We start from the raw sequence: 24440 nt of genomic DNA, 5'->3' as shown, positions 1-24440 counted from the left end.
CCGCTTATTATAAGCGATATTGGGCTTATGTTTCTGTGAAGTCGCTTGTAAATATTGCTAGTTGCGGGTTACGTTTTTTTGGGCTTGCTTCTAAAGTGTAGTTGCTTATTTGGGCCTGCTTAACATTTTTTAAAGATTAATGTAACCCGTAGTTCTCAAATATGCAATGCGTGGCGATGCGAGCTATTTTCAATGTATACAGAGTCAGAGGTGCTCATAATGGCCTAGTGCCCTAGTGACTTCTTTTGGGCTTGTTTTCCTAGACCTGGCTGCTTATATCTCTCGCAAAATCTGGCAACAGTGGTTAGTACGGAATACGGATTCATACGGATACGACACGGCAACATGGCGGACTCAAGGGAGAAAGGACTGCAAGATTACAGAAAGAAACTGCTTGAACACAAAGAAGTCGACGGACGTCTTAAAGAATGTATGTCATTTAGACCCTAAAGTTTCCCATTGCTATCAGCCGATACCATTTGTTTTACAACATGTTCGCAATTTTGAGCAGGCAGCTGTGTAATAAGTAGGCTAGGCTACATGCTGCGTCAGTTAGCCATGGATGGTCGTCTGCCATGACCGTCATGGATGAACTTCAATATAGTGTTTGCACTTTCTCCCTTTTTGGCCCGTACATCTACATAAACGTTCAGATTTCTAATATAAAGTGCTGACCCCCATGGCCACGGATGTTACAATTATGTACGGGTCTTCAGAAGTACCCGTATGATCCGTATTATTCATTAAAAAGCATTTTTATTGGAACATTTTTTTCGGTGGCCTTTTTCTCATAGTCATCATAATGTATCAGAGTGCAATATAGCTCCCAACCGATAGGTTCGCGTAGTTGAAAGCATATGGAGAAATACGGAGAAAATGGCCAGCGATCAGATTAAAATGCTTTTCATTGAAGAATACGGAATATACGGGTACTTCAGAGGGCCGTACATAATTGTAACATCCGTGGTCATGGGTTAAGCACTTTATATTTGAAATCTGAACGTTTATGTAGATGTAGGGCCAAAAAGGGAGAAAGTGCAAACACGATGTTGACGATCATCCATGACTGTCACATACTATATCAAGTCATGTATCAGGGCTACGTCAGTTACCAAAACAAAACATTAAATGGATTTAAGAATAAAAGATAAAGCAATTGAAACTTTGTGCTTGAGCATTAAATGTTTAGATATGTATTAAGTGTGAATTGTACCGTCTGTAATCCATAGTACGAGAGCAGCTGAGAGAACAGAACAAACTGTATGAGAAGTCAGAAAATGATCTGAAAGCGCTTCAGAGTGTTGGGCAGGTAAATGGATGCTTAATTCAGACATCATTTTTTCCAATACTGTTTTATTAACGCGTGATACTTGCTCCCAGCCTCCCTAACAATGTATTTATATTTTTTTCAGATAGTTGGCGAGGTCCTCAAACAGCTAACGGATGAGAAATGTAAGTCTAGTACGAATTAATTAATTTTGATTGTAATTTATTCTTGATCTGTCTTTTAGATCTATCTCAGTTCTGGTCAGGACAAAAATGCACTGCCTTCAACCTATGATTCCTTTCACAGTCATTGTCAAGGCAACCAATGGCCCAAGATATGTGGTTGGTTGCAGAAGGCAGGTAGGCAGTGGTCATAATGACAGTTACGATTAATCTGATTATTTAGTGTCATTATTGTGTGTATATGTGCTGAATTATTGTTTAAAGCACATTTATCTGTCTTATCATACCATGGAATATTTGTCCATATGCAAACCACAGGCTAACATGAACTGTGTGACCTAATTTTGTGTTGCAGCTGGACAAAGCCATGCTTAAACCAGCTACTAGAGTGGCCTTGGATATGACAACATTGACTATCATGAGGTGAGCAGAACTGCTGAATGCGTCAGCCATCTTGTTAACTGTATGACCAAAAATGCGGCGAGTGTTGTTGATAGTATCATATCAAATACCATTACCTTGAGTGATGGTCTGGTCATTCCTAGAAATGGTCATGATATTTACAAATTACGCTGATGTATTTAGCTGACTTCAGTAAAACATAATATGGGTGCAGATAACTAGAGCCCGACTGATAGTTTGTCAAAAATTACAAAAAAAGAATGAACTTATAAGCAAACGAATAAATAAAAATAAACACAGATAACTACAAGTTATATTCCAAAAAAATGTAAAATGGAAGATCTATAAAAGATCTGATATTTTTTAAAGTGTTCACCTATAATGATTGGGACACATAGGCTTTATAATTGCCGATACCAATGTTGTAAAAAAAAAAAAGCTGATAAGCGTTTACTCAAGATTATTGAAAAAGGGTTGAGCCTAAACGATGCTTTGTTGCACGGCTGTTGTGAATGTTGTGCGGCAAAGTACAAATTAGGCTTTACGCGCATCACATTCAATAGACAATTTAATATATATAATTGTTCTTTTCTTCTGCAGATACCTGCCTAGAGAAGTAGATCCACTGGTTTACAACATGTCACATGAAGACCCAGGCAGTGTGTCTTACTCTGAGATTGGAGGCTTGTCTGAACAGATCAGGGAGCTCCGAGAGGTACAGTATACAACATTTCAGTTTGGCACTTGATGCAGTTTGCCTCAATTTTGTACGCCTCCTTTGCAGTTCTAATAACTGATATATGATTAGCTACTGTTACAGTGTTAGAGGGCAGATCAATTTATTTGATAGCAAATTGCAAGATACTTGGAAACTTCACGTTATTAGGTGGTTATCACATCAGTTTGCGTCTCTGTTGTTTCAGGTTATTGAGCTGCCGCTCACCAACCCTGAACTGTTCCTGAGAGTAGGCATCATCCCACCCAAAGGATGTCTGCTGTACGGACCTCCAGGTGAGAGGCCTATATACGTCATAACAGCTGCTAAACCGTAAGTTACTTGGAAGTTATGCAAAAAGGAGTAGGCATGCGCTCATCTCACAGGAAGCTTAATGCAAGTGCTGGAGTTTAGCTCTCTCTACGTCGTTCTCAGACGAGCCCTCCATCGGAGTCTCCAGTCATCTCGGTTCTCCATGCATCTGGCCAGCTCCTTTGTGCTTTCTGCACCAGCATCTTTCTTTAGTACATCCACGTAGGTAGGTGTGGGACGTCCTCTTGATCGATGCCCGTGTGTTGGTTCCCACGGTGCAAGCTTTTTGAGCGGGAATTCTCGGTGCCGGTGGCAGTGGCCGGCTAGTCTCATCCTCCTGACTGCTATCTTTTCTGATACACTTGGTAGTGCCCCGTACAGACGCGTGTTGGTAATGTGCTCGTCCTGGTTGATGTTCAGTACCACACGTAACATTCTGGTGTAGCACCCGTCCAGGGACTTCTGTAGGGCTTGCTTTAGTGTCCAGCATTCACAGCCGTAGAGGAGAACGGACTCCACAGTCGCAGAGAAGAAACTGATGCGTCGGGGAGGTTGGATTTCCACACACTGGTCATGCCAATAAGAGCTCTCCAGGCTAGTGCTTTCCTCACCTTAAGGTCCTTTTCTGTGGAGCCGACCCATGCGCCCAGGTATTTAAAGTCACTGACCTCCTTTAGCACAGTGCCTTCTGTTGTTGTTAGGGGCCGATGTTCTTGGGGGATGTTATAGGTCATGACCTCGGTTTTCTTTGCATTTAGCATAAGGCCAACCCTAGCACACTCTAACTCCACTCTGGACAAGAGCTCCTGTGCCTGCTTTACGTGGTCAGATAGCAGGCAGATGTCGTCAGCGTAGTCCAGGTCTGTCAGGGTTTCTGCAGGAAGGTCACGTTGACCTTCTGGGCGTGATAGTGAAGCCGAGCTCATGCTCCCTTCCTTTCATAGCTTGTCTCAGAGCATAGTCCAGTACTGCTATAAAAAGGAAGGGGGCTACGGTGTCACCCTGCAGCACTCCGGTTTGGATGTTGAACTCCTCGCTGTTACCGTCGGGCGTTGTCATTTGGGCTCTCGTTTCCGTGTACATGGTCCCAATGGCTCGGAGTAGGTTGGGAGGAACATCGTAGGCCTTAAGTATTCTAAACAGCGATCAAAATGAGAACCTGCACGTAATTTGTGATAAGCTGTGGCCAGCTCTCTGTTTGCGACTGACGGGGGGTAAACTGGGTGTAAACTGGGTAACTTCCAAGTTTAAAGTATACTAAGTAGTGTATATGTAATATGTTTTGTATTGACTGATGTTTTTTGTTTTTTTAGGAACTGGAAAGACTCTTTTGGCTAGAGCAGTAGCCAGCCAGCTTGACTGTAATTTCCTAAAAGTGAGCTGATATTAATTCACATAACATTGTTAGTCATCACAACAGATATTTCTCACTACCTCTGCGTTTCTTTCATGCATTCTCTCACTCTGTGACATGCTCAGGTGGTATCCAGCTCCATTGTGGACAAATACATTGGAGAGAGTGCCAGGTTGATCAGGGAGATGTTTAACTATGCCAGGGACCACCAGCCTTGTATCATCTTCATGGATGAAATTGATGCCATTGGTAAGTTGCCAATAAATATCTAGGCCTTAAAATCTGACAGCGTTAAGTGTTTAAGGATTCAAAAAGAAAAATCAATCTCCACCACAATGTTACTTTGTTACTTTTCTTGCTGATTTGTTTTATTCATAGTTTATACCAATCAATTACAACATGGACATGCAGGTCATCCACAATTTTTTATAAAACTAATGTCATGCTCTGGTTGCTGTCCTAATCTAAAGACCAAAGGGCAGGCAGAGACATAGATATCAAATATCGAGGTGCTTCAATTGGCTCTGTTCATAACTTTTGTCCCAGTTTTCAGAAGGTGGCATAGCTGTTTCCTGTTCCAGTTCTTTATCCCACAGCTTCACTTGATTGGCTCGGCAGCAGGTTCGAACCGGAAACACATATGACACTTCCACATGCGTTTCTAAGCAAATCTGCTGCTTAGCCAATCAAACACAGCTATGGGAGAATTAACTGTAACAGGAAACGGGTATGCCACCTTCTGAAAATTGGGACTACAATATGCACAGAGTATGTTATACTCCCGAAGCTTTGAATTTTGGGACACCATAAACGATGCAAAAGACAGCAGTGGCTCCTGCAATTATACCATTCGGTGGAGTTTGTGCCCATCTTAGCCAAATATGCTGGTGTAAAGTGTAAACTCTACATAATATTTCATAAAATTATACTTCATGCAGTGTAAATACAAGTTCTGTTGTAGACTATCCCATTGTGATGCTGTAAGAGCAGTCTTCAAATCTTACAACCTATTTTAATTTGTAGGTGGCCGTCGTTTCTCTGAGGGGACATCAGCAGACAGAGAGATTCAGAGAACTCTGATGGAAGTGAGTGTCACAGGCTTATTAAATTACCTAATTACAGCATGCTCTCTGAAAGCCCTTACACAGATTTAAAAATGTCATGAATTAAAATAGAGAAATCCACTGCTCACCCAGTATCAGAACAGGTGCTGGGGGGAAAAACATCAAACAGAATGAAAAGGGCTTCCACACGCTCAAATCTGTGGAAGAATATTTTTTTAAATTTGTGCGCTTTTGGTCAGAGATCTTCGAGCCTTGAAGAGGGTCTCTGAATAAAAGCTCACCAATAGAAAAGATCCTTGCACAGATCTGAGTCTGTAGATGCCCTTTTCATTTGATTGTTTAACAAATGGTTGTTTTCTACATCAATGCATTGTATCACCCACTGTTTACGGTTCCAGTTGGATAATATATGTATTATTCATCAGTGCTATCCCTATGTACTGTGTGTTATGCACTATGTCTGCAGCTGCTGAATCAAATGGATGGTTTTGACACCCTGCACAGAGTAAAGATGATAATGGCTACCAATCGGCCTGATACACTGGACCCTGCCTTACTGCGACCTGGGAGACTGGATCGTAAAATCCGTACGTTTCCCCTTTCACACTAAGGAATATTTAGTTAACCTTGTGCTTTTGAGTCTTTGAGTTTTAGTACCGTTTCCATAATGTTCTTTATCGGACACATTGCAAGTAACATCTGTTCATGTTAATGCTGTGTTAAAGCCACAACCCGGGGCTTATTTGAAGCATATTAATAAAATACAACTAGCACATCTGCAGTGGTTGGAAGTGGTCTCCCTACTCATCAATTGAGAAATTTTGACCAAGGGATCCTTTGGACACCTACTGGTTGACAATGTCATTAAAATTATTTGGAACACTACAAGACACTAGATGTTTAGCCATCTTTATTGTTTCAAATACCTCTGTAGGGAAAGACATGGAACTTTATAGCATTGTAGCCATATTAGAGAGTTTGTTCTTCAAATACGTTTCAATTTCAGAATGTTTTTGTTTGCAGATATTGAGCTGCCCAACGAGCAGGCTCGTCTAGACATTCTGAAGATTCACGCTGGACCAATCACCAAGCATGGAGAAATAGGTCAGTCTTTGAATGTGGTGGTTATCCTATAACCTGCAGCACAGGTATACAATATGGGGCATTGGGCCTTTAGGTTTAGCTGTCTCCTCCCCAATATCAATATACAGTAGCTGACACCAGTCATGTTATTTAATCTACTTCATATTTGTATGCAGGAACAGTGTCCTCTCTTATGGTTCTTTTAATGATCTCTTGAATTTTGTCATCGTTAGATTATGAGGCAATTGTGAAGCTCTCCGATGGATTCAATGGTGCTGACCTCAGGAATGTTTGCACTGAAGCAGGTTTGTATCTAAATGTATTTCAATAAAAAAATAGATTTGCCGGTTGTAATCATATTAAACATATTGTAATTTCTCATTGACTGTTACTCTGCTTCTTCCCCAGGCATGTTTGCCATCCGTACAGATCATGAGTATGTTACCCAGGAAGATTTCATGAAGGCTGTCCGAAAGGTTGCAGATTCCAAAAAGCTGGAGTCTAAGTTGGATTATAAACCTCTGTGATTCCCTGTTGCCACGAGGACCACTGAGGAACATCTGAGGATTTATATTACACCCTGTACTTTGTATCACAACAATATCTATAAAGTTTTAGACACAGATATTCAGCAACCTAAATGACATTCCATAATGAATATTATTGGGTGTAAGGGTTACATTCTTCTTCCAATGATTGATGGGGGAGCTTTTTGGAATTTTGTGGTTGTCTTTGGGTCTTGCAGTAATATGTGAATCATGTTTGGTTCACAATGTAAGGGGTTGGTAACAGGTAACAACTGATATTAAATGTACAGCTTTTCTTTTTTTGTTCTGAAAATAAATAATTTACATCACCAAAGTATATTTTCCTAGAATTGACTTGAGGTTGTTGAGGTTCAGAATTGGGAAAACTGGTTGACAGAAGAATTGTCATATAAAGTCTGTCTTGACTTCAAAAACATTTTGAGATGAACCTGTACTTTTTGTTTTATAATTCAGCTGTGACATTTAACTTTTTTTGTACAATATTAGTTATAAAAGCATAATTGAAAATTATTAAATGTTTGGGGTCTTAATTTACAACATTAACTGTTAATGTTGCATCAACATTTAAGGGGCAACAAATGCTCCAGATGTTAAAGAATAACCCTTCCACATATTGTGAAAGTATGTAAACTAGGTAAGATAGTTTATTTCTTATTAATCATTGTATTGTCTGTGATTCATTAAACGAAATGCCACGAGTTGTTGGCATTCTCTTTTGTATATCTCATATGCCAACTTGGCATATGAGATCGAAAGAGAATATGATGCAGAATGTTCCATGTAAGTACTATTGTTTTCTGTAATTATGTGCCAATAATTAAAAGGCTTAGAAACACCAAATGGGCCTTGGGGTACATTCAAGCACCAGTTTGTGACTTTAACAAATGTTAATCAATGGTTAGAGAGGGGCGGACTGCAACGAGGAAGCTTGCTTTGAATTAAATTACCACACAAAACATGTTCCAACTCCGCCACAAGATGGTGGTAAAGTCCCAAATTGCACACGTACAATGTCAAGCTGTCCTCAGCACCTGCTTTCTCAATGCCAAATATTCGCTGCGTGCAAGGCAAAAAAACAGCTGGGCATTTATAAGGTGCGAAGATGTAGACAACTGTTGCAAAAATATTGACCGCCAGATTTATTTGCAAAGCTTGGCTAGAGATTGTGTCAAATAAAAATGAACCGAGTTTGCAAACTGCAGTCAGAGTCATTTTAGATGAAGTAAAACGGCATTGGAATGGTAATGTTATTATGGCTACTGAAACAAAGACACTGCATTGACCTTGGATACGTTCATGAATGACACTCTCTCTCGTTCTCTGCCAAATACTCACAGATAAACGTCACGAGAAGCCTAATGGCGTATTTAGCTACGTGTGTGTGTGTGTGTGAGAGAGAGAGAGAGGGGGGGGGTCTTGATTCTTCATTCAATGGGAGCCAAGAAGACTATAATTGTGTTGCCTTAGCGACTATAAATCAACAGCATCACCCATACCATTCCCAATGAAATGTTTGGGTCCCTGCTGCCGTCATTGGGATACGAGACACCTGTCCTCTGATTGGCTCGCGGTGATAACAGCGCTGCCATTGAAGAATTCTGGCCCGTGAGGAGGGGGCGTGTCTCTGACCACCAGAGGTACACGCCTCTTGTATAAATTCTTGGTACAACCGTCCTGCTGAGGCAAACGGAAGAAATTATTAAACTCTTTCATAGAGCGTTAACAACAAACACGCTGCAGTTGTTTCACTGCCTGCCAGTGTTGTTGGAACACACACAGTCACTTTCGATTTACAAGTAGGCTAGCAGGCTACACGCCGGGAAATAAGGCAGGCTGTGAAGATTCCCTAATCACCAGAATATTTAGCAGGTGTGAATTCATGTCTGTATATTCCCCAAGGATCTACTGGTGAGTATGACTGTACCTTTGCGACTTTTTGCCCTAAAACTAACTGATTGGTGCAAATTTACTTTTGTGTTTTAACTTTTGTTATTCTTGTCTTTTGGTGTCGTGTTGGAATGAGAATGATTTGTTTCTTCTCATTGGGATTGATTTGATTTGTCTATATATATATATATATATATATATATATATATATATATATATATATATATATATATATATATATATATATATACACATGATGCACCTGTCAACTATGGGAGTTATCCCCTAAATCAAAAATGTCTCTGCTGCTGATAACCTCCATTAAATGAGTCATTTTCTTACTCTACTACACCCACAAATGTTTTCCCTTAAACTATGTTTTCTTCAACTTCTGTAGGGTGCAGCCTCTGAAATTTGTAAAGGTCACACCACAAACAAAAGCCGTGCTATCTATGACAAAGTAACACTTGATTATCAGTAGTCTCCTTGGTTATCTATCTTGTAGTGTATGATAGGCTATAGTGTTACTTTAATTCTATGATTTGATATGTTTAAAGTCGCGATGCACATCAAGTTCTTCTATAACAGCCAAATGGATTAACCTACTCTACATCATTGGCATGGGTGTTGCTTTCGCTTTATTTGCCACAAATAGACATGCAGGTCTATTTGCATGTCCAAGCAGTTTTATGCAGGGTAGAACAATGCTGTCTATTGGTTGCTGTACTTTTCTTTTTCTTCCATTACCGTCCATACATTACTTGATGTATTTGAGATAGTAGACTTGTTTTCCTGTCTGCAGACTGAGGATGTTGGAATCAACTTAGCAAGACCCCTGTGTTAAATTCTGCAGGCCTCTCTATCTATACCAGGAAGCTTTCACTCGACCTCTTTACTGTAACCACACAGAGGCTCTGTTGCCTCTGCTTGTTGTAAGCTTTTGCTTCCCTGTCACGTAGGTACCTCTATTGAGTGCTATGTGGAAAGCACAACTACTCTATATAGCTGAACTAGTTTACCTTCACTCTACTGGGGGGGGCTTCAAACAATATAATGGATGTCTGAACCCAAGGCAGTTATCCCTAGCTTCTCAATGTATAATATACTACAAATATGTAAACAGGAAGTATTCTTAATGCATGATGATGATGGAAGATAGAACTGGTTGTCATCAAGAGAGGAAGAGAGGACATTCCATTATCGTCTTTGATACAAACATTGTGTAAACTGTGAACCTAAAATGAGCTGTTTAAGACTATTCATTGTCGACTGGAACTCGACTCCCTTCCCTTGTAGCCTATGTCAGATTTGTGAACAAGGTAGTAAGTAATCTGATCTCCATCTGTATTCAGGCACAGATTTTACTCCTAGCAACCAGCTGACCCCATTCATTCAGCACACTCCTCAGGGTTCTGAGACTGCCCCCCCCCCCCCCCCCCCCTGGAAAAAAAATCTTCACCGCCATACGCACCACCTTTAGTGTTGTGTAACGCAGGCAGCTCAGCATTGGCACGGAATGTCGGCAGCCTTGCCTCGTCATCACTCCAGCTGAGATTTATGATGTAGTAAGATTTGGAGGTGGTACAAGGGGAAACAATGTTAATAATGCAAGATGTAATATCCCATCATGTGCAATGGGTCAGATTGCTGCAGAGATCACTTTGGTCCCCTGTCAGCACCACTGGGACAAACCGCAGACAGGCCTGTGATGCTTGCATACATTTTCCGGGCCACTCAGCCCGTAGCCTGATGGACTAGGGTTTTGAATTATGCTTTAAAATTTAAAATGATCAATAAGTAGCAGTTATCCTTAAGAAGTCTGTGATGAGTACAGGATTTGTTCATTTAAAATGATCATCCCCACCCTGTTCCAATTTGTGGCCTCTTGATACTGAATATATATAAATGCTGTGTTATAAAGGAGAAACATGCTGAATGTTACTGTGTTTGGCTATTTATTCCTTCTTTTTTTTTAAATCAAAAGCACAATTACATGGGATTGGAACACTGCATATCTACTTCCAAATGTTCACTGGGTCAGTTGTGCGCAAGAGCCAAGTGGCTTTTTCCACAGGGACACAGTTCCAATGGAACGATAAATCCGGTCAATTGGCTGCCATGTCGGTGGCATTAATCCACTGGATTATTGAAGTTATCTCATAGTGTCCTCACGTATAAAAACTAGCATCAAACACATGTGCCTTAACAAATGTTGTTCAACACTGAACTACAAAAGATATTACTAGATGAATTGGACTTTGATGTCACAGTGGCTTTTGAAGATACTGCATGTCTGTCAAATCCAGAGATGTTATTGATTTGCTAGTTGTTCTGAAAATGTGGTTCATGGCTTGTCTTGTGCCATTACCAGATGTCCATCATGGCCACTAGGAAGCTGGCATGATATGGTGTGCATGATCTTCCACTAGAGCAAAGGTTAAGAGGTTTAATGAAAAACTGGCATGTAGACAGGTACACCCAACCTGTCAACACAATGATTTGAGCCTGGAAGAGTTGGATGCATGGCAGAGCTTAAGTCCACAATCCATGTTTCTGGCTATGATGCAATGAGTATTGCTGAATGGATGTAGTTCATACTGCAGACTATTAATGTTGTAGACCATAATGTCCCCATACTGATACCCTATGTCATCCATTTTAATGTTCACTTGATTACAGAACACTTAACATGTCCTTTCAATATAGAAAGTGTTCCACTTGGACAAAGGAATACAATTGTTCAACCTTTCCTGACACTTTAAACAGTAATGCATCTGACTGATATGTATGTACAATCACTCCCTCCTGAGTTGAGCTGTTACGTGTGCACCCCTACTTCCTTCTCATTGTGCCCCTTTATGTTTTATTAGGCCGCTGTTCTGTTATTCTTAGCCGAGCAGGATGTTTATACGATCCCTGAGCAGAAATATGACTGGCAAGGCCTGAGTGTTTATCTTTATTCCCTCCCTCCCCTCTTTCTTCTGCTCAGGTCCTCACTGTCACCGTTCTGTGTTCATCCCTCTAACCGCTTCTCCCCTGCTCTGTGTCTGCCTCCTCCGCACCCCGTCCCCTCTCAAGGATGAAATTAGCTCAAAAGCAACTTTGGCTGACATTGTTTCCATGCTAAACCACGCATATCCTTCAAGCTTACTTTTTTATTTTTAGATGTCCGACCATTGTTTATGCCAAGCATATTGGCTGGTGCAGCAATGGGTTCAGGTGGTTCAGCCAGCAACATTTAATTTGTCACATTTAAAGATTTGCACCCTGACCACCTACTCTGCTGTGATGACAATGTTAACGTGACAAGTGACAAAAGGGGCTTTGTGTAAATTTAGGGATGGAAAACGGATCGATGAAGTGCAGTCGGTGTCGCTCCAGGGTGTAACGATGACCCATTGTGTTATTGATCGATGTCACGCCATGCTCTCCACCTCAGTATAAACTCTTGCTTTTCTCATTCAGATGGATAAGACTGTAATATAAAGAGGATTATTATCCAATCCCAAAAGATATACACCACAGCATGTCGGATAATATTGTTTCAAATGATTCCAGAACGATTTGGGGGGCAGTTGGACAAGACGGCCAGAGGGCTTTATTTGCAATTATTAGATTGAGAGGCATATAAAGATGTAATCAACAGAATGACAGAAACATTGCCAAGTATTAGTTGTTTGTATTTTAGAACAAATTCGAATTGCATTGAAGAATTTATTAAGGTGCTTCTTTTTTTACATCTCTGGAATTCTGCATCCAAATGATATAAACTTTTTTTTTATTAAACTGTACTGTGTAGATACTACGGTACTTTTTGTATAAATTTTAAAAAAAAGTTTATATCACCCCCAAGAAATGCATTATTCTTAGTTTTATTTTATACATTTCTGTGAATGTGTGACCTAGCAGCTCATGTTTTCTGTTGGTGACCACCATCGCCACAGGCCAGTGGCCACTGACCACCATGGCACCAGGCTTTAAATAGAGAGCGTGAGAAGGCCACTCTCCATTTTGTCTCAAGACAACACCCCTGTCTAGTCTGAGGGCAGCTCCATTTTTTTTCTTAACATACCATATCATGCTCTACTGTAGCCCTACAGTGAGTACAGTAAACATGGATAAACAACCTGCCGTTGCTTTCATCTAAAATGGAATGTTTAGCCAAGCTTTGATGGAACTGAGAACACTGGTTTCCACCTAGTCAAATAACCACTGCACGCCTACAGCATGCTCACACAATGACTGTCTCCTCATTGTTAGTGCAAGACAAGTGCACATGATCTTGTATGATAGAGATGGCTCATGCAAGTAAACCACATCATTTAGGTGTTGCAGTTCTGCAGTGTGCAATAGATGCTGCTTGGTGTGTTGTGGTCATGACTCATGACTGGCTGCAGTGAATGCAGTGAATTAAAAAAAAAAACTAAGACTTGAAAAGAAGTGATGTTGATATTTGATGCTTTATTATTATTTCCTTGATGGGAGATAAAGCCACTGAAGAGCATATTCTTTCCACCATTGATATCTGAATGTTTAATTTAGTCATGACTACAACAACAGAATTCTATTCCATAAGAAAATGGAGTAGAGACATTCATATTAACCAAGGAGGATGCATGTTTAAGCTGTACTTTAAATGTCAAACTCTTCTGTGGACCTGCTCTTAATGTCATGTTCACACAAGAGAAATATTCTGTTTACTCTAACTGAATTAATTCAGGATGTATTGAGTTTCAGGTCTTTGCATTTCCCTCCAAGGAGTACCCAAACATCCAACAATTGTCACTATAACCGGGGCATTAATTTTTTACCACCACCTTACGGGTGTTAAAAATGGACCCATACACATATTTTTGTGGATCATGAATAGGTCCTTGAGGGGGTTCCCCAGCTACATGATTGAGGAACAAAATTGACCCTTACGGGTCTGTAAGTTGCGTGTACTTAGACCCTTATGAGTCCATTTGTACACTGCTCTGTTAAATTTAACACTTACCGTGTTGATTGGGGTCCCACAGATAAACCGTATCAAATTGGGGTCAGTGGCGTAATGCATATCAAACTGGGGGTCCTTGAAATTAAAAAGGTTGAGAATCACTGTCCTGGTTGATGTGTGACCTCCAGTTCCTCTCCTTCTCTGACCCTCTGCAGTCCAGTGTTTATGCCCAGCCGAGACATGACTGAGGTGATGATCAACAGCACCCCCATGGAGGACATGAGGCTCACCCCCAGCAAGGACAGGCTCTCCTTCCAGGTAGGGCGCATGCGCATCCTTGTGTTTGTCAATGACTCACCACTTCATTCTAATCCCCCACCCCATGTGGTCTTATGTACCAGTATCTTTTTAAAACTATTATTAGTATTATTAGTATTAGTTAAGCTATTATTGTTTTGTATTCGTATCAGTGTGGAACTCGGCAGAAGCGAAAACTTTTTTTTTTTTTTTTTAAGATTTATTTTTGCGCTTTTATGCCTTTTATTGATGGGACAGTAGGCTGACAGGAAATGGGGAGAGGGATGGGGAGTGACCTGCAGCAAAGGCTGTCGGACTCGAACCCACGACGCGCTGTCAGGCTACATTGAGCCTAGGTGCCTGGACCGCCAGCCGTCCTCGCCGAAAACTGCATTTCTGTGATAGATAGTAAATGGTGTAGACTGGTGGCGAGTCAGGAAGACCTAATATTCCACTACTCTGCATTCAGAATGCTGTTGAGAAACTTGTCTAATTAGAGTGGCAGAGGCTGGGATTAGAATGACACTGTTTGTTCCAGCACTGCACTTAACCTGGTAACGTTAACCCTACAAGGTCCTGGGTCAGGCTGCTTTGTGTTAATAGAACAAGACCTAATCATCTGGTATTTTTAGATTCTTATGTAAGCAAAGACTTATTTTTGTGACACTTATGAGAGTAATTATTGCAGTGATATATTTTTGCATTTTACAAGTGTAATTACTAGATTATCAACTGCTGACAATATGAATAGCTATTACACAATTCATCAGCTGGAACACCCAGGTGCTTTTAAATATAGCAACATACGCAATTTTTGTTTAATTGCTGTACTACAGCAATGTTATGACTAAAAATAAAGCATGTCAGATTTATTTAAACTACACAAACAGCCAAGGGGCTTGGGAAGTCACAGTTCCTGGGTTTAAACATGCTAAAAGAATCTAGACTCACAGAATTTCGGCCAAATAGTCATCATGTTGACTAAGTTGCAATGTATATTGAACTGTCTTGTTAAAAAAAAGAAGAATTATGACCGAAATAAAAAAACTAACTAGACTCACAGAATTTACTTGGCTTGTAACAGAAATATTGGTAACCTAACCATTGCAGGCAAAGCAAGATGGTAGTTAAAAATCAAGTTACTTTGATTAGCTTTTTTCCCACAAGATGCAATGGGCCTGTATTATTCAGTCTATTTGTTTGGTAACAAAGCTCAGACCATTTACAAATGTTATCATGGACAAACGCATTAAACGAAATGCATTTAGATGTTATTAATCAAATCTAAGTTATCAATGCTCATTTGTTTGTATTTAAGGTAACTTTTACAGTACAGTTGGAAATGTAACTGCCCTGTCCTGTTCATACCATGATATATTAGGAAACTCTCCGTAAGAGGATGTAGACTGACCGGTAGGAAGAGATGGGCTTCCTTTCCTCACAATCCCCAGTTGTAAGTCTGTCTGAGAGGATGGAAAATTAGGATGCTGGGGGTGAAGAGACAGAGTGCCAATGTGCCACTTGACTTCCCACCTAGCTTCCTATCTTGGCTGTCTGCCCAAGGTCCCCGCCAGTCCTTGGAGAGCTTGCATACTGTATGAAGTGATGATGCTAGCATCAGTCACTTCCTCAGCTCTGGACATTGATGTCTGATTCAGATATTGTATTGTACACACACACACACACACACACACACACACACACACACACACACACACACACACACACACACACACACACACACACACTCACACCATCCTCACCGCCCACCCTCCCTGTGAGAACCCAAAATAGCAAGAACTGTCTTGCTGACAATGTATTGCTGTTTCCTGCCGTTGGGAGTGAATACAAGCTATGACATGTTGGCGAGGGGTCCACTGGCAAGGTCATTCACTGCCTGACTCCTCTTAGTGCTGATGCATAGTGAGTACGCAGGCAAGGGAATGCAGAGGTTCAATCTGGCCAATACACATGGATACAAGCAGCTGCACACAAAATGGTGTCTCATTCATTGCATTTCTTTGTTTGGTATACTCGCAGATCATTGACTTATACTGTACAGTACAATTATGTTCATACACACAGTTGTATTTGGCACATGTAAAAGCTACAAAAGTCTGCTACAAATGCATGCTTTCACACCCTGACAAATTGTCACATTCACACAGCCGTTTACAGAACATTTTGTCTTTCTCCTCATTCCCTCTCCTATGGTGTTCATAAAGGCTTGAACACAGCTGGACCCCCTCTTTCTTCCCCTCCTCTCTCTCCAGCCGCATCTAATGCTTTCTTTCCACTGGGCTCTTTGCCCAGACAGCGACATCGCTTTCCCCATCCAATGTCTCCAAGTGAAATATGCAGGTCTAAAAATATTCTTCCACTTTATCCAAACAACAGCAAAAAATGCTGTTCTTGGATCAGGAGTGGCAGGCTTTTCCCCCTGGGCCATTTCTCCGGTCCCTGAGAACTGAGAGTCTCGAGTTTGATGTCCAATCTCTCTAGGACAGGGAACACATGTAATCTCAGTTTAGATCCACATAGTTATGTCAGCTCTCATAAACAAGTGTCTGTCTGGCTGGGCTTGCAGGCCTCATATTACCTGAGTCTTTATTTTATTATTTAAATCCACACTGATGTCGGGTGCTGATTTCACATTGAGAGAGAAGCTGATAAACGGCCAAAAGACACGCACAGCCCAGATCTACTGGCTGGGTGCTGGATCAAAAACCGTACACCAGTATTGCTGCTCCCAAATGCAAGTTTGCTTGTGTTTCAGGGTGAAGGCTCATCCTCAGACCTTCACACAATGTGTAGACAGACATTTGTATATACAGTGTGACATCCTGATCACCACACCTCTGCTGATTTTACAACATATCTACCACACATTTCTTGTGCTGTAACTTACAAATTATATCTGTGTGCTTAATTTTCTTCGTACATTCTTTTTTTTTTTACATGGATGTTTAATTGCCTTTCTGCAGTGAAATCTTAGTCATCTTTTGTCAGCAAATAAACAAATCAAAACAAACGACAAAAGAGACTAAAACAAAAAGGACAATTTGGCAGACGTATTAAACAAAAAAATTAAGATTTAAAAAAATGGTACATGTACTTGAAATCAAAAGACACATAAGTATAGCACGACATCAGCATGGCACATACATTTACACAAAAACATACACTTTCATATAGGGACGTTAAGATAACCTATTACCGGGGCCCAATCTTTTTTTGAACGCATTATACTTCATCTGGAGCAGTAATCTCTTCCATTAGTATACACTCTCAACAACCTCATGCCATTGATTAATTGTAGGTGGTAGTGGTTGCAGCTTGGATAGGGTTATTTAATTTTCTTCATACATTTTCAATTTACTGTTGATTCAGAGTAGTGCAATATACTGTATGCTTTTATATAATCCGCTTGTTGGTGTTGCAGTGTTGAATAATTGCTTTGGTGCAATAACGCCCTTTCAAAGAATTTAGAGTGACTGATGGGGCACTTTATTTTTTATTTTTATGAATTAGACTAAATGATTTGCCCTAATCTTGTCCCCTTACAGATATTCCCTGACCCCACAGACTTTGATCGCTGCTGTAAACTGAAAGACCGGCTGCCATCCATTGTGGTTGAGCCCACAGAGGGGGAAGTGGAGAGCGGTGAGCTTCGCTGGCCTCCGGAGGAGTTCCTGGTCAGTGAAGAAGAGGAGGAAGATGAGGAGGAGAATAATGGCAATATCCAAAATGGACAGCCAGTACAGAATTCTCAGCATTAGAAGCTGAGGTATCCCTTCTCTGGCCATCCCTCTGTTCATCCCCCACCCTATGCACACTGGCTGTACTGCACCTCAGATTTCCTGGCAAGGCACACATTGCCCAGTGATGCCCTTCATTATCCTTAACACAAATCACTCCCAGAAGATGAGACACACACACACACACACACACACACACACACACTCACACTCACACTCACACTCACACTCTCTCACACACACACACACACACACACACACACACACTCCTGCAACACATCTTTCTGGGTCTCACACACCCAGTCAAACTTGAAGAGCAAATATGCACACTTGATAATTAACTTTCTACCATGCCTACCACCCTGTGTGTCTCACCCCAGAATGGTTCTCAATGGTTCTCACACGACAGTGGCAGGTCAGTGCTCCATGGACAGCTCTTGCACTGCAGGAGGCTACTACTGCACCTGTTCTTTACTCTAAAATGGCTGGCGTTATGACCCCAGAGACTTGATACTCAATATACATAACTGCTGTGGTACCCGTGAGGATCTTTCATCTTTGTCTAGGTTTCTGGACATTGTTAATGATTGTGTCTACGGAGCTGAGCCCATAATGAAAGTGTGTGTGTTGTGTGTAAAGATTCAGTGGATTGTTCATTTGTGGTGCATTTTGTGACTAAATGATGCACATTTATTGTAGGAATGCATCAAACGTTCATATAACTAGGAGAGCCTGGAAGCTCTTTCACTGAAATTGAGAAGGTGAAGGAAAATGATAAGTAATATGTGCCCCACATGAAGAATATGTTGCATAAATGCTGATTATGCACTGAGGCACATGCATGCTTTAAGTTGAGTCCTCACCGTTGCCCCCTAGAATCCTTAGGACGAACAGAATTTAGATGGTGATAAAGTCAAAGTGACTGCTCTATGACTAAATATGATGCAAGTTTGTTATAGCATTCAAATGAGGAGCTGGGAGGTTTTTAAAAGATGGCAGATGAAGACTGATGGTGAGTCATAAATTGATATACAAACCCAATGAAGGATATGTAAATATTTGTACCATAGTCAACCCCTGAGGCCTTGTAGTGCTTTGCTTCTGTGTGTATCATAGCTTTGGTCTATTAATTGTGTTCACACCAGAAGTGAAAGTTGACTCCTGCCTAGTCTTCCTGTTCTTCTGAACTCAGCCATAGTGTTTGACACCATATGACATAAGGTAATGCACAATACAGGAGCAAGTTCACCAATGTTATAGGCAATATCTTGATTGTATTCAATCTGGACATTGCTTTGTAAACTGGTCTCAGACCTTCCCAGAAGGACTGTACACAACACAACAATGATGAGGGGAACTGGATGAATCTGTTAATTCTCAAAACATTGCCAGGTGATTAGTTATTTTGGTACAGGTCATTGATCTACGTAGCATCCTACCATCATATTAGTCATTCGCTTGAATTCAAATGCTGTGGATATTTCTCTTTCTTTACATCCACCACGTATTCCCCATGAACAATTTGGAGTGATGTCCTAACTTGTGTACACAATAATTTGTACTCTGAGATACTGTTGTATGAGCATGTTCAAACTTAGTCTGGTCGTATTGTAATGTCCATTTGAATGGCATTAGGGCTGTGTACAGAACATCTCTTTCAGCTATCTACCACCTACAGGTCCCACATCATTTATGTAAAGCTCAGGGAGATTAGCCGCCATTTTGTTTTTTTTCTAGACCACTCTCTGTGAAAAATAACAGAGGCTGTAAATAAACATTTGAATTTGCTATTCAACTTCTGTGTGGAAGGCTGAAATATTTGCTGATGAGTCTATTGACACACAAGAAAGTAATGAAGGTTTTAGGGGCAACCCTCTTTGTAAAAGCAATATCAAGATGTGCATTTTCTGTTTTTCCATTTTGAAAACCCCCTTTGGCCCCCTCACGTCACCTGCAGCGGTTAGAGATGAGTGTTACTTCCTGCAAAGAACATGCTGAATCTCTATGCGAATCAAGTAGCATGTGTGTACATGCTTACAAAATATATATATAGAAGTGAGACACCACATACTACTTCCTTTCTTCCTGTCTAACCTCCCCCAAACAAACCTTATTACCCGACTCCTAGACACAAAATCTCATAAATATAGCATGCTGTTTAGCTGTGCTTTAGTTTCCAAATCGTTACCTTGCAAGGGCGGTGACGTAGATAGTTTTCACCCGAGTATGTGTGTGTTGCCAGTCTCTGCCTAGTGTAAAAGTCAAGAAAAGCAGAATATTTCTCTCTGCAAAGACAGGCTACAAACTAGAACTAGAATGATAGATCGGTCTGGCTGATATATCAGACTTTTGATGCTATCGGCAATTATGCAGCCTAAACAATTGCTTATAAGTTAAACATTTTCAAATAGAAACTTTTTTTTCTTCAAATCTATGTTTTTCACATTTATTAGAACATTTTGCAGGTATTGACCAAATGTTGGTCAAAACGATGATCTAGGACTCCCAAGATCTGGATCGGCGTCGGACCGAAAAATGTAGCATCGGTCAGGCTCTACTACAAACACACACTGTTGACATAGCTGTCCTGCCTCACTCACGGTGCTGCACTGTGAACTCTCCTCACTCATCTTGTCTCGTTTGCTCCACTTGAAAATTGCTGCCACTGTAGTTTGTGAGTGCTAGTTTGCTAAAGATGACAAGTGTGCAGAGCCTCTAGGAACAGTTTTGAGTGACAAAATAAGTAGAAGTACTGTATATGCTTCGGACAAAACCCAAATGATTGTGCTTCCTCTTTCCATCTCTCACTAGCCTGATTTGTCTGACTTTTTATTCAGAGCAGTCAAAAAACAGCACAAGTGCTGTCTGGAAATACGTCACATTTGAGGCAAATTACCAAGGAAAGATTGCTAAGATAAATGTGGCACTTTGGACCAGGAACATAATGATGATGATGGTTTCCCTTTTGGGAATTAATAACGTTAGCTATACCATTATACATCAACACGACTCACGACTCTACAATATTTTTTCAGTCATGCTATAGACTATATCAGACATGACTATGTTGCCCCCCCCCCACCCGGTTGCAATTTTGTATTAAGTTTCCAATGCTTCAAAGTAGTTTTTTATACGTACATTGCACTAGGCAGAGAACCTGCAAATGTTAAATTACAAACAGCCAATAAAGTAATGATGTTCACGTGAACAGTGGCTGAACTGTCTCTGAAGGAATGATTCATGTATCATTCAGATCAATAAATTTGTCCCTTCAGTGTGGGATTTATGAAGCAAGCATTAACTGCAGCAGAAGTCAAGTGACTTTTCAACAGATTTGCAATCACTACTGGCCATAGTACTTTCCTTTTTTACAGGGTGCTGTTCCTTTATGGCACGAGCCACCTAAGAAGTTCACCCACTTTTCCAGACACCACTGATGATCTCTGCCAGGCCGAAGGCCAGGGAGAGAGGTTATGTTTTCACCCGTGTGTCTTCTGTGTGTGCATGATTCCAGAGCTAATCTCACAAACCACTTAACCGATCAGCGCCAAACCTTTTGTGCATCCTGACAGTAGGCCATGGAAGAGCACAGAACCCACTTGTTCATATTGGCCATTTATGCAGCCCTGGGTATAGCCCACCTAACCTGGTGGAGATATGAGCTCTACGGAGCACCCCTTTCTAGTTTAGAATTTGACACCTGTAATATTTTCAACAATAATACGATTTTCAACTAGAGGTATGGCGCTACGTGGGCCTCACACCTATGTTGCACCGCAGATCCGACCAATTGCATTTGACTCCATATATGTGCATCAAATATGTGGATTTGACGGGCCCCTGGGGCCCCTTCTGTTGTGTCTGACATCAATGTATGTTGAAAATATGGTGCATTTGACACCATATACAGATATGTGCAGTGGTCCACCGACATACTGACCGCACCATCCCATTAGGCAATTTTAATTTAGGATAATATGGCCCCTAGCGTACCCAGTACAGGATAGACTGTTGCGCCTTGCTTTGTCCTTAGTATAAGGTTGATTGTGGGACGGTCTCAAAAATTAAGAGTAACTGGCCCAGACTGCTGGTGTAGTGGTCCGGGCACCTAGGCTCCAGAGTAGCTTGACAGCACATTGCGGGTTCGAGTCCTGTACCCGACGATCTTTGCTGCATGTCTCTCCCCATCCCTCTCTCCTTGTTCCTGTTCCTTCCTGTCTCTCTCTACTGTAAAACTATAAATAAAGGCCAAAAAGCCCCAAAACATATCTTTAAAAAAAAAATGAAGAGGAACTGAAGAGGTGAAAGTTTCGCATACCACAAAAATATATGGATGACTCCTTAGACAGAGACTTTTTCTCAAGTGCCAAGTGATAAGAGGATTAACATTTCGGTCACAAGACCATTGTCAGTGCCTGAGTTTACCCAAGAACATTTGTGGAAGCTTTGTCCATACCGTAACCTGAAAACAAAGTAAGTAGGATACATAGGAAATGCAGGTAGATAGCCTAAGCTTCATTTATATTTTGTCATACGATGGTGTTACTTATTAATGAAATTGAAATTCGTTGTATGACATTGTTGTACAACAAATCGTAAAACCTTCACCACAATGATACACTACATGGGCATGCCCATAAAGAAACAGTACATTTGTATAAAGCACTAATGAGGGACACAGGAATTTCCAGGAATCACTGTGGACATTTCTCCAGTGATTTGCTGAAATGTTTTAGTGACCCATTCAGGTCACGTTTGATTGCTGTGTACCTGGAACTGTCCATCAAAGTTGAGGTAGGAGGGCTTTTAGAGGGCCAAGGGCCTCATAGATTGGCCAGGGGGTACTCTCAAGGTCTTAAGGTCACTTCCTGGAAAAAGAACAATGAGCTGACATTCTATCTCGCTTCCTTCTTCCTGGAAAAAAGTGAGCATAAAGAGTTATTAATACACGCTGGCCGATAATGGTGGAGGGCTGTGGGGCTGCAGAGATCTCTGGGTGCAGCGAGTCGGTAACCTAACCACCACTTGCATTGCCTTGTCACCCCTGTCTCTTTGTCAGAGCTCTAAATCTAAAGAATTAGCTAGGCCTCAGAAGACGATCAGTCAAAATGTTGCTGATTTTGAGCAGTTAAGCAAGTTGTCTGCAAGAATTAAGATTTATATTCTACCATCTATCAAGACAGTTCAAAGGTTAATCACCTTGGTTTTCAGCTGTTTATAGCACAATAGTCCAACATCTTGCTCCCCTCTTTGCCTGTCATGTATAAGTACCGTAAGTAAGTAAGTAGGTCGGAGAGGCTTATTGTCGGTATCAGACGAGAATGTATGAGTGTCCTTATACTGTAAATCTGCTTATTAACCTCCATGCCAGGGAGCAGAGGTGACAGCCTTCATTTGGCAAGTGACACGGCGAGAGAACCTCTGTGACATCGAGGGACGGATTATGTCTCACACACCATCGTTGGCGTGCAACGCTGCATGCCTGTGAACACGTACAGTGTGTGTGTGTGTGTGTGTGCGTGCCTGGTTCTGTATTAAAACTGTTGTCAAGTCCTCTGAGTGAAGCCACTGATAGCTCTTCTAGATCATTCTCGGAATTCTTTCCAATGGAAACAATCCCGTCACTGATCCCAGTGTGTCAGCAGAGTCAGACCTCTCCAGCCCTCTGACTCCTCTTTGACTCCCAACTAGTCCAACACCTTACAAAAACACACTCAAACCCAGACCAGCACCTTCACCCACATCACTATCTGTCTGTCTCACTCAAATCTGGGATCTCGATGGGGGAACAAAAGGCTTATCCTATGAAGTCCTGTTTCCAACCTCTTTCCATATTTTGTTTCCATTCTCCATTTTCAGTCTATGTTTTCTTGCTCTTTTATTCTCTATTTCTCCCTCTCCCAGGCTTTCATCCTACTCTGTTGTTTCAGCAAGGTTCCCATACTTAGATGGCAACAGAAACATACCCTGCATTCCCACAGCAGAGGTTATGTAATGGAAGTTAACATGTCATTATAAACAGTGCCTGTTCTGTAACGGCACTATACTGTATGTTACGGAATAGGACTATTCTCTTAGAGTGTGTGTGTGTGTGTGTGTGTGTGTGTGTGTGTGTGTGTGTGTGTGTGTGTGTGTGTGTGTGGGTGTGGGTGTGTGTGTGTGTGTGTGTGTGTGTGTGTGTGTGTGTGTGTGTGTGTGTTTGTGTGTTTGTGTGGCTTGCCAGTGGGTGCATATGCCTGGAGATTTTGTATATAACCGTGTGTTATTATGAGTACCATGTGCGTAAGGGAAAGATTATTTTCCCATGGTTCCTCAAGTGTGAGAAGAAAGTAGAGCTCTCAGGACATGAGGCAAAACCCCTGCTAGATATTTATAACCTGTCTGGAGACTGGACACCAAGCATAGACACATATCTGGCACTGCCAACAAGGGATGATATGCAGGGGGGCATACAGTACAACAAGAGTGGAAGGATGAAAAGGTGAAGGAAAAAAAGCATCAGGGCCATATTGAAGACTTGGTTGGCCAAGTAATATAAGACTTGTGAGAAAAGACAAGATGAAAACACAGCAAGAGTAATCTTGGAATTCATCATCGTATGTCCATAGAATTGAACCAGTGTGATTTAAGGAAAG

At 41.2% G+C, this 24440-nt stretch overlaps 2 protein-coding genes across 2 annotated transcripts; both read left to right on the top strand.

The window, feature by feature from the left end:
- The first annotated feature begins 298 nt into the window (after window positions 1-298).
- Window positions 299-7240, top strand: LOC311035940 (26S proteasome regulatory subunit 10B). Its single transcript, XM_084044451.1, has 14 exons — window positions 299-430; window positions 1230-1309; window positions 1413-1452; window positions 1574-1626; window positions 1805-1872; window positions 2452-2566; window positions 2775-2862; window positions 4192-4253; window positions 4358-4481; window positions 5256-5317; window positions 5763-5883; window positions 6320-6400; window positions 6613-6684; window positions 6788-7240. The coding sequence occupies exons 1-14, from the start codon at window positions 346-348 to the stop codon at window positions 6904-6906; spliced, it is 1170 nt and encodes a 389-aa protein (XP_083900577.1). The 5' UTR covers window positions 299-345; the 3' UTR covers window positions 6907-7240.
- A 1385-nt stretch (window positions 7241-8625) lies between these two features.
- On the top strand, window positions 8626-19600 carry lbh (LBH regulator of WNT signaling pathway). The gene is made up of 3 exons (XM_084045486.1): window positions 8626-8835; window positions 13966-14068; window positions 17614-19600. The coding sequence occupies exons 1-3, from the start codon at window positions 8807-8809 to the stop codon at window positions 17824-17826; spliced, it is 345 nt and encodes a 114-aa protein (XP_083901612.1). The 5' UTR covers window positions 8626-8806; the 3' UTR covers window positions 17827-19600.
- The last annotated feature ends 4840 nt before the right edge of the window (window positions 19601-24440 follow it).

The sequence above is a fragment of the Gymnoscopelus microlampas genome (genome assembly GCF_963454915.1).
Source record: "Gymnoscopelus microlampas genome assembly, chromosome: 20".
NCBI classification, from domain to species: Eukaryota; Metazoa; Chordata; class Actinopteri; order Myctophiformes; family Myctophidae; genus Gymnoscopelus; species Gymnoscopelus microlampas.
The sequence above is the reverse complement of the archived record's forward strand: the minus strand, read 5'-3'. Positions and strand labels throughout refer to the sequence as shown.